Source organism: Sciurus vulgaris (assembly GCF_902686455.1).
Source record: "Sciurus vulgaris genome assembly, chromosome: Y".
Classification (NCBI taxonomy): domain Eukaryota; kingdom Metazoa; phylum Chordata; class Mammalia; order Rodentia; family Sciuridae; genus Sciurus; species Sciurus vulgaris.
Genome location: NC_136481.1, coordinates 3,505,124 through 3,515,598, shown reverse-complemented (window position 1 = coordinate 3,515,598; position 10,475 = coordinate 3,505,124). Strand labels below are relative to the sequence as shown.

The following is a 10,475-nucleotide window of genomic DNA, read 5'->3' as shown; positions in this document are numbered from 1 at the left end:
CATCTTGCATGACCAGGGCCTAACTGAAAAATAAAATCCCTCCTAATGTTTAAATATGGTGTCTCTGCATTTCCATGCCCCAGTAAGCTGCCCTGAGCACCTGACTTGTCATGGAGAGGGACTTGTACTTTGGAGAGTGGGGTGCAGATGTCTCTAAGCAAGCACACAGGTACATTCCTCAATGACACACAGAACAGCCAAGGAATCCTTTTTGCCCATAGATGAGAGATGGCACATTTACAGCATGGACTTTCATTCAGTGCAATGTCAACATACATCACTTCTCTCTGCTTGAAACTTTGAATGGCAGCAGGAAAGGGGGAAGGTGGGAGAGGCCAGTAGAGGAAGGGACTAGAGCCACAGTGAAAGGTCCCAGTCCCTTTCAGCCCTTCTGATGTCTGATTTTTCAAGGTGCACTTGGGAATTCTTATAGAAGGCATTTACATTTACATTTTGAGTTCTTTTGAGGCTAGGCTATACATTCCAACCTAGAAAAGTGATCAAAAGGTATCTATTTCAGTCATTTTTGAATGGTACTACCTACCTCTTATGTAGTCAATAAATTACTGAGTAAGCCCTTTAATATGTTTAAGACACTACATTTTGGTAAAAGCAAACTTGAGAAATAGATTGCTCTTTTCAAGTGTTTTATTTTATTTTTTTTTTTGCCTACAGATTTCTTTTTTTAATACTATTTTAGACATTGATGGGCCTTTATTCATTTATTTGTATGTTGTGCTAAAATGCAATCCAGTGCCTCACACATGCCGGTCAGAAACATCACCACTGAGCCACAACCTCAGTCCCATTGCATATAGATTGTTAGTGAAAGATAATTTGACAAATATGTGTCTATTATTATTATTAAATTGGAAGCTGAAAGAATAATCTATATCTAACAATAAAGAAATGGATGATGAAATGCCACACATTTTACTGTCATTAAAATGTTAATGATGAGAAGTAACAAGTGATATGGGAAATATTTATATCACTGAAAAAAAAAAAAAAAAAAAAAAAGGATCCCGAAATTTCTACTATGCTTACCACTAGGGAAAAGAGGCGATTTTTTTGAAGACCTCAAGACTAAGACTTGAGTACTTTAAATGACATTAATAATTATAATACTGATAAGTTTGACTTTATAGGATAGCCTAAATCATCATATAATAAAGTACATGCAAGGAAGCTATTTTAGTATTTCTGCAACCATAACCCTATTAGAATATACCTTTAAAAAGAAACTTACACAAGTTTAAAATGTGGATTTTAAAATCCTACCAATCATTTGCCTATGGCATTAGACTGTGGCTGGGATTCATTTCTCTGAATTCAGACAGGTATTTTCTGTGAATATGTTTTCCTCTGTGTTTTTCTTCAGAACCTCATTTGTTTAAAAACTGTTTTTGAGTGCTTTTTTGGTCACCATCTCTTCCTAGAGTTTACTTGGTTCAGCTCTGTCCAGAGGCTAACTCTGTTTCTTCTGTCAAATGCCATCTAGCACTGCCCTACCTGTCTCCTGAAGGCTTCAAACAGTGCAGGTGAGCAGCTTACTGACTGCTCCAGAGATAGCCCGCTCTTACAGGGAAAAAAGGGCACAATGGCTTTGACTGCCTGGGTCTCAGGGTTCCAGTTTAACCTGGAGAATCTTCCACTGACAGCAAAGGTAAAAGCTGTTGACAAGCAAACCTGGGCACTTTATTTCAGCTGGCTTCAGTCATCTAGGTGGGAAATAATTTCTCTTAATTGAAGCACTTTGTGTCAATAGGAGTTCCTGGCCTCAGTGGGAGGAAGAGGCTTGAGCCCCTACAATCTCCTCTTGTGGATCCATGGCACATGCAAAATGAGTCACTCACTGGCAACAGGCCAGGCATGCATGCTCTGTGCATGTGTTAGGTCACCATGGGTGTATACACGTGCTTCTCACCTGTGGAAAGGAGAGGCTGCAGGAAACGTGATTGATTTCACAGGATTGAGAAATGCAAAGTTTTCACAAAGACCACAATATTTGGTTTTGGATCAGGCCACTACAAGTTCTGAAACCTCCCTGTTGATTTAAAGTATCTGGGATTTCCTGTAGGTACAGAGAACACTCCAGCAACTGAGACTATCTTAGGTTTCATGTCAGTAACACGTGCAATAAAAAATTGTCCTGGGTCAGCTTTGCAAGTGTTTTATCAGTCACCATTTAATCAAACATGTCTTATAATCTTTGATTTGCAAGCAGTAAAAGCTTCCATTGTTGAGATTTATTTTAATAGCAATCCTCTTTTCTTGTTCTACTATGTCCCCTTGATAAAAATGGCTTTGAAATCTGTAAATTCTCCCCCACCAGTCTCTATAACTCACTTCTCCCCAAATGGTGGTAGACCATTTTCAAGAGGAGCCACCAACCAAGAGAGGCACAATTTCCTTCTCTGGACTCATTATTAATGTGCCTCTTTCTGAGTCAAGGAGGGAATGGCTTCAGGGCTGGGGACGCTAAGGGGTGGCAGATGTGGTGAGGAACATGAAAGGCAGTTTATTCCCACTGTTCTGACTCTGGTCTCCCGCTGGGCCCTTGGACTGACCTACCTTGACACGCAGACTCTGTGGTCTGTTGGGGAGGATGGCTGTGTCTTCCCTCCAGTGAGTGGAAAGGCTCAGGACAGCAGCAGCTGCCTCTGTCTGGGAGTCGTCACTACACTGCCCGTGGCTGTAAGAGCTGGCAGGGCTCCTGCTCTGTGTGTGGGCGCCTGCTCTAGGCTGTCGATTCAAAAATGTGACTGGATTTGAAAAATGCTTTGCTGTTGAAGAGAGATTTGATTAGCAAATGCATGTGCATGGTATTAGTCATTAAACAGATTTGTTTTTTAAAGTTGTGACTTCTTCAATTAAATTATGTGAAGAACAAATTAACCCATGAACCATTACCCATTGAAATGTTAAATGAAGGTTATTCAGATGGGTTTTCATGGAGGTTCACAGATTAAATGATATGGTTGCTAGGAGAGAATGTGTATTCTCTTAGTACTTTTCCTATCTTATGATAAAAACTCCACAACTAATTTTATGGGGCAGGAGCACTGGCAACATTTGAAGCAAAAAATATAGCTTAAAACCCTACAAGCAAATCCCATCAGGGACTGCAGAGAGTTTAAGACTGTACATTATGCATATATAGGGCCCATAATTCCATTACAGAAAAATGTATTCTTTCACTACTTGTTTCCACGAAGACAATTTATACTTAGATACCTAACTGTATTTTTATTTTTAATACAAAGCTTTGTTCTATACTTGAACAAGTAGAAAGTGTTCTTCATCCAAATAGAAGAAACTAAATGGACAGTGAGGTCTTTAATGGGCTGGCATTTTGCATATTCAGGGAGAGCAAGATAAGCCAAGGAGAGGGAGGAGATGTTCTCAGGGTGGAGCAGGAAGGTGATTTAGTCATCAAGAGTGAGTTCTATTTTACGTTTCTGTTCTGTGTAGTCAGGCAACTGAAAGAATGGGACAGATTTCTTGTCACTGTGGGGTTTTTGTTAACTATCACTTAAGGCTATGGGAGAAAAACCCAAGATTTAATGAAAGTTGATATAAAAGTGTCTTACCTATTTATTTTTCATTACATATTTTTTTAAATTTATTTATTTTGATTCATTGCTTTTTAAATATTCAATTATTTTTCATAAGAAAAATTTAAAATATTACCAAATGTTATTTCTGATTACAAGAATGTGAAAATGTCTTTGAATGCTTTGTCATTTTTAAAATCAATATCCATATTATGTGATTATATAGAATGTTCTCATTAAATGGCTTTATGTGAATTAAACATATTTGTATATATATATCTTGTACATAAATAAGAAAATTATACATCTATAATACTAAATAGATAAGAAACATGGTGGACAACATTTTCTTCCCTGAATCTAACTAGTTGTCATTGGTTATTTAATTTGGCTTGGACCTATTTCTTTTGGCAAGGAAGGTAAAATACTTTTGGAGTAAAATATACTCCTCACTTACAGATAAAGTCCTTTCATGTCTGTTTATCTACTGCTAGGTAAAACCTAATTGTGGTACTGGGGTCAGACAAAGGGCTTTGAACATGCTAGGCAAGTGCTCTGCCTCTGAACTAACTTCCACTGTTGGAAACCCACTGTTGGTTTCAGGCAACCTGTTCTCTAGAAGTGTGGACCAACCTGACATGGTGAAGCAGATACTCAGCACTTAGTCTTGGTGTGAGAACTAAGGGATTTCATGGGTATGTATCACGGTAAAAAATTCATGGTCTCTGAAGGACTCCAGGGTAATTATTTAGTTTCTTCCTTAATGGAAGTTAAGCTATCTAATGCAGAAAACATTTTCTGTGTTTGTTCCCACCATTTATTTTCTGACCTTTTCATTAGAATATTTAGGAACTCTAAACAACCTGAAGGAATAGGTAAGTAATAACACCAAGTTTTACATGTTATATCTTCCAGATGGATATGGCAGAACTAACAATTTAAATTCATTTAAATTGTTTTTATAGTAATTCTTATATTTATATAAGATACCAACACATACTTTTTTCCTCTAAATAAATCTTGATTTCTGAATTGAATCTCTTCTTACACTTTTCACCCACCCCACCCCCATCTTCAACCTGAATGCTTTTGCTGACCTAAGTAATATTTTGAATGACATTTCAATATTTTATCTGTTAGGTTTCCATTATTTCAACATAAATAAAAATAGTTTATTAAAATAGCCATTGCATTTTGCAATATACTAAACCTAATCCTAGCTAAAAATGTGAATTACATGTTTCTTTAGAATGACTGTATTTGGATACAACAAGGGCTGAGTAATTGTCGAATAATTAATTCATTAAATATTCACCACACAGTGTAACTGCAGCATAAAAGCAGTAACACTGATCAATTTATTTTATTTCCTGCACGATATATATATTTTCCTGTCATCTTTAAGCAGTATAGTATATTTGAGCTGCCCTCTCAACACACAAACACTCACACACATAGAAACACACACATACACATACACAGGATGCATTTGGGGAATAGTGTTAGAATTTGAATTTGAAGCTTACATTCAGGAAATCGTGGAGTTTTTCTTCCTTGGTCTGTTTGTTCAAGGGGACATTTACCGAAGACATGGGCATCAAAACTAGTATAATCAAATGGCACTTTTCCAAACTTCTTCTGTTTTTTCAATATTGTAGCTCTGGGAGAAGTGATGCATAGTGATTGGAATTTGAAATCAGCTTGCTCCACCAAGCTTGTCCTGAAGAGGGAAAGGGAAGTAATTCAAAATCCAAGGTAATCATCGTGAATGTGTGAGTGTCAAACTTTCCAAGATACAGGGTCACTGCCTGAAGGTACCCACAGAGACACTGCACATTAAAAAGAAGGTGTCACAATTCAAGTTGGCAGAGTATTCTTGACATGGAGTGAGACATGGAGAGTGTTTGAACTCTGCCTGGTTATGACTTCTACTGCATATTCTACATTCCAGTTTTCCACTGGCAAAGTTAAGAATATGCAATCTTCATTTACCCCATGAAGATGTCATGAGCAGCATGTTTGTCAGCACCTTAAGTTCAACACAGAAGAGTGACATGTCACTGTGTAACTTACGTGTGAGTTAAGGTGCTGAGAAACTACGCATGTTTTGCTTATAAAATTGTTAATTATTAGCAGTGAAATGCCATGATCATGCCCCATGTCTCCTGGGACAGTGCAAACGGCAGACAACTTGGTTCTCAAATTGAGTTCCACATTGTGAGGCTTTTCGTACCTTTGGTCTGAATGATTCTGCTGATTTATGCAAAACTTTAAAATAATATCTCAATATTTCATCTATGAAACTGACATCATTTTAATATTAATCAAAATTACTTTAATACCTTTCCTATTTTTCAATATAATTATTCTATTCCGAGCTAAATGAGTTAATTATTTCTGTAGAATTACTAGATTTGAGTTAAATAAAGGCATCATATTTGTGAAGTACAGTTCTAGTCAAAGAAAATATAAATATTCTAATGATCAGAGAACCTAAACACACAACCTTTTAGAATCTAGCAATATCAAAACAGTTTTATTTTTTTCCTAAACTAAATGTGTCCAGCTCATCAGAATGTCAAAGTTTGAATGATGGTTTTTGAATTAGAGAAAAGAAATTTTATCTTTTATATGAAAATATTTGCAGGACTAGTGAATTTTATTATTATATATGTAATTTGGTTTAGAGCATTAAAGTGGCAGAAATTTTCTAATCTAAAAAAAATCAATACTTTATGAAACAAACTGAAAATTCATGTTATTTCTATATTTGATAAATTATCTACTTAGGATGAAACTAGTGAATACAATAATACTTACCTACAATCCCATTTTAAGATTTCTAACTGCTGCTTAATCAGTAATTCATGATCTTCACTTGGCATATGCTTTTTATTCATGTGATTTGAATGTCAATATTGACTCTTTAATATATAGAAACAATATGTTAATGGAAGCTATGTCCTGAAAATATTGAAATGCTTAAGAGCTGTTGTGACACTCCTTTGCCTTATGAACAAGTTATCTGAACATCTTTCTTAAACCTGAAATCACTTTTCCTACGTTAATAATTTTTGTAGAATAGACATAAACCATCACATTAAACATCAACATACACACTTTATTATTTAGGTGTGAGATCTTTCAAATTGATAGATACCATGAAGAATCTGGGAGCTAAAAAGACCAATCAGAGTTATTCTATTACTAGCTATCCATAATGGAATAGAAGTGTGCATTGAAAAACTATATGTATATGTGGAACACAGGATCAACATATAATACCACAACTTTTGAGTGGGTATGAGAAGTTTATGACATTATTTTCTTCAGGCGGAATAGGTGACGTCAATCACCAAGAGAAGTTCACCTGACATGAAGGATGTGTTATATTAGTGAATAAGAATTTTGATTAATGTTGTGTTATTGAATGCTTTGTCCCTTTCAGACTCACCCATATTGTGTTTCCTCTGTAAAGAGAGCAATTTCAAATTAAATTTCTGGAATATCTCTTTGTACACTTACGAGAAAGTATCATTCCCTATACCAGACTTGCCAATGAGCTGCCCACAGAGGGCCATTGTGGCTAAAAATGAGGGTCAGGCCACATGATGTGACCCATAAAGGAGCTGAGGTCCTGCAGAGCTGAACTCCGGCAGGAAGAGAGCATAAGTAACTTCCTGGGAGCTCCTACCTGTGCGCCTGGTTAGGACATGGCCCAATTTGGTAGGAATCAAGCAGATATTTATCCAGGGACATTGGCAATTTTCTAGCTGCAGCAATTGGACAACCAGAAAGGCTGTTTCAAAAGAGAAAAGCAGGAGAATGTGAGTTAAAATGATAAAATGACTTGTTCCGACATGTGCCTCTTGGCACACTAAATGTTAAGTGACATTAACAGTTCACTTTGCACTATTCTCACATGAAAAGACTCCAAAGGGTTTTGCACACTACTTTGTTCCCCAACCCCATCTCAGAGGGAGAAGATAACAAACTCATGTTTAAAAATCCAAATATTATGTAAAGGAGAAATAATCAAATGATTCTGAAACTTTTAATATTGTAAACAGTCTGTGCTCATACCAAATGTGCAATGGGTCCAACTATACCTTTCAGCATGGTAACTCTGAGATTTCTTAGGATATTCAGCATAATTTGAGATACTTAATCTTGCAGTTGAAACTTAAGTTTTCTTGGCTATGTGCTTATCAGTCAAACAGAACCTCATAACCACAGTCTACACATAATATAAAATGCACACACAAAACGATCAGCATTTTCACATACACGTACACACAAATAATGAATTCCAATGTAAATGCACATAAATGCTTTATTTTAATTCCAATCTCAATGGCAAGATGTCACCTCCCTGCCTGGTTAACAGTCAAGTTGCTGTGCATGGAAGCCGACCTGATTCTTTTTTAATGCCTAGGGAGTAGAACCCAAGATAAACCTCTGCCTTCAGTATCAACACTATAACGGTGGGCTTCCAGAATAACAGAAAGTATGGTCTGTTTGTCTGACTACATGAACATATAATCCAGTATCTTCAAATATAACAGTATTTCATTTCTGAAATTGGCTACCAATATAAAAATTTCTAGGAAAGGATATAATAGGGTGATTTTTCTTTCTTTTGGACTCTGAAAAAGTTGAAATTTTTTTTTTTTTAGGAGAACTTTGTATCCGTTTTATTGGCAGCATTTTTTCTTTCTTTTTTATTTATTTTATTTGTTCTATTTCATTGTATGTCACAGTAGAATGCATTTATACATTTTGATAGATCATACATTAATGGAGTGCAACCTCCCACCTTCCCAATTATACATAACGCAGGATGACATCAGTGATATTTGATATATGACATCAGTGTAATTTGATAGTGATGCAGTGATTCTGATAACACATAGCCCATGATTTGATTGGTGGAAAACTTCAATTTTTAAAAATGTAACATGATTAGCAAATCATCAGAATTACCTCCTGTGAGTGTTTCGATTATTCTTCACATGACCCCTTCCTGTGCATCCTGGGGTGGGACACTTGAGCACATATTCACGTGTTGCAAGAACTAATAAAAAAATAGCACATTAAAGAGAAGAGTAATTTACTATGAATATATAAAAATCAACAAGTTCTTTTCTTAATTTTGCAATGCTTCAGTTACATAATCTACTATGCTCTCTTCCCAGATATACTTAGTTGAAAAAAAATAAGCACAAAAGAACTTCAGAAATTAAATCTAGCAAGATTCATTCTGTATTCATTGCTCTGAACTGCAAATTATATTTAAGCCTACAATTAATTCTACTCTGCTTATATTTCATTTAAACTGAAACATCCATGACCTTTCTTCCACATGTACGTGCTCTCCTCTGGAGGAGTGTTTGGAGAACAATGTTTGCCACATAGCTCTTCCTGCCTTTTCCCCAATTTGAGGTTCTGCCTTTGGTCTGAGTTCCTAAATGATGTTATTTTGATTCTCTCTCCAATCACCATCCACTGTCATGTGTGTAGATAAGAGTATGGCTGAGAGTACTTGCCTGTAATCCCTGTTACTTGGGAGGCTAAGGCAGGAAAAGCCTAAGTTAGACGCCAGTCCTAAGAACTTAGTGAGACCATGTCAACATAAAGAAATCAACAGTGAAAGGGCCAGGTAGAGTGTCCCAGGGTTCAACCCTAGAACCAGGGAGGGAGGAGAAAGGCTGAGTGGATCATCTGAGATTCAATGTAAGGAATGCTAACTAAGTAGCACAGGATGAACTTGATTAGTGACTTGCTAACTCTTGGTATTAAGAAAGGGGATGCTAAGGTGCCCCTATTCTTCCAGTCTGTGTGGCCCAAGAGGTGTCTCAATAGAGAGATTCAAGCAGTATGTTACATATTGCCCAGCCTGGAAGGTGGCAGCCCAGTTCACAGCAGGACAGCAATGGGGAGATGAATGAAGGGCTTCCCTTGCTCAAGGCTCTCAGCTGTGATGTCCCAGGACAACACTGCAGAGCACATGCTTTCTCAGTAAGTGGAGGCCACATGGGTGCTGGAGACCTCCCTGTGATGTGCGGTGGCCGAACCTGATCCTGGACATATTGGAGGCCATGCTTCAGGCTGAGAAAGAGCTGTGTGACACAGGGCAGGGTGGCTTATTCTCTGTACTGTTATGCTGTGGCACCTGGAACTTGCTCACCCAGGAAGAACTGCTCCTCCCAGAATGAGCCAATTCCTAAAGGTGGGATGCAGTTGATCAGTGGAGAACATGTTAAAGTGTCAAGTAACCACTTTGGAACCAGCAACCCAAGGGGCTGATTTGGTTCTAATATTCCGGTTCACTGTCTTCCTTCTTTAATTACCCTAGGGTCATGGACCAGAGAATTGGGACAGAACTTAGACCCAGATCAAGAGGAATGAGCAACCCTTAGCCACTTATCCTGGCCTGTATGTTCCTTTATACAGAAAATGAAGGCTTCTCTTCTGGCCTCAAGTTCCTCTTGCCCCTGCCTCCTGACTCACCTGGGTGTTCCCATGTGGCATAAAGAGACCCCATCCTAGGAAGCATGGGAAACACTTTCTTCTCAATGGCAATCTTATCTTTACCTTTTGGCTTTATTTTCTAATTTTCTACTAATCCTTTCTACTTTAAAAATCTAAGCAAGGAAATTGGATGATCCAGAGAAAACTGTTTCCATTTCTCATTCCAATTTGTAAGAGAAAACATACAATACTGTGGGTACTTAGAAGGTGGCACCCACACCTTTACGACAGGTGTACTCACCTTCCTGGGGAAGCCACACTTTGTGGGGGCACCCTGAGAGACTCTGGTGGTGGGGGAAACGCCCAGTGATATGTCCTGTGCCATCACACCCAGGGATGGGGCACTGGCTCCTCCTTTTTTCAGGCCTTGGGGAATCTACAGAGAAA

The 10,475-nt window shown here is 37.6% G+C and overlaps 1 protein-coding gene across 1 annotated transcript in view; it reads right to left on the bottom strand.

Annotated features, from left to right (window-relative positions):
• Positions 1-2,187: 2,187 nt before the first annotated feature.
• Positions 2,188-10,475, bottom strand: part of LOC306652032 (suppression of tumorigenicity 18 protein-like) — a gene marked incomplete at its 5' end in the record, with an annotated part of 38,560 nt that continues 30,272 nt past the window's right edge. The window contains 5 exons of the mRNA XM_079125088.1: positions 2,188-2,786; positions 5,084-5,277; positions 7,252-7,356; positions 8,541-8,631; positions 10,330-10,464. Of these exons, the coding sequence (XP_078981214.1) occupies positions 2,482-2,786; positions 5,084-5,277; positions 7,252-7,356; positions 8,541-8,631; positions 10,330-10,464 (830 nt within the window). The 3' untranslated portion in view covers positions 2,188-2,481. The remainder of the gene's footprint in view (positions 2,787-5,083; positions 5,278-7,251; positions 7,357-8,540; positions 8,632-10,329; positions 10,465-10,475) is intronic.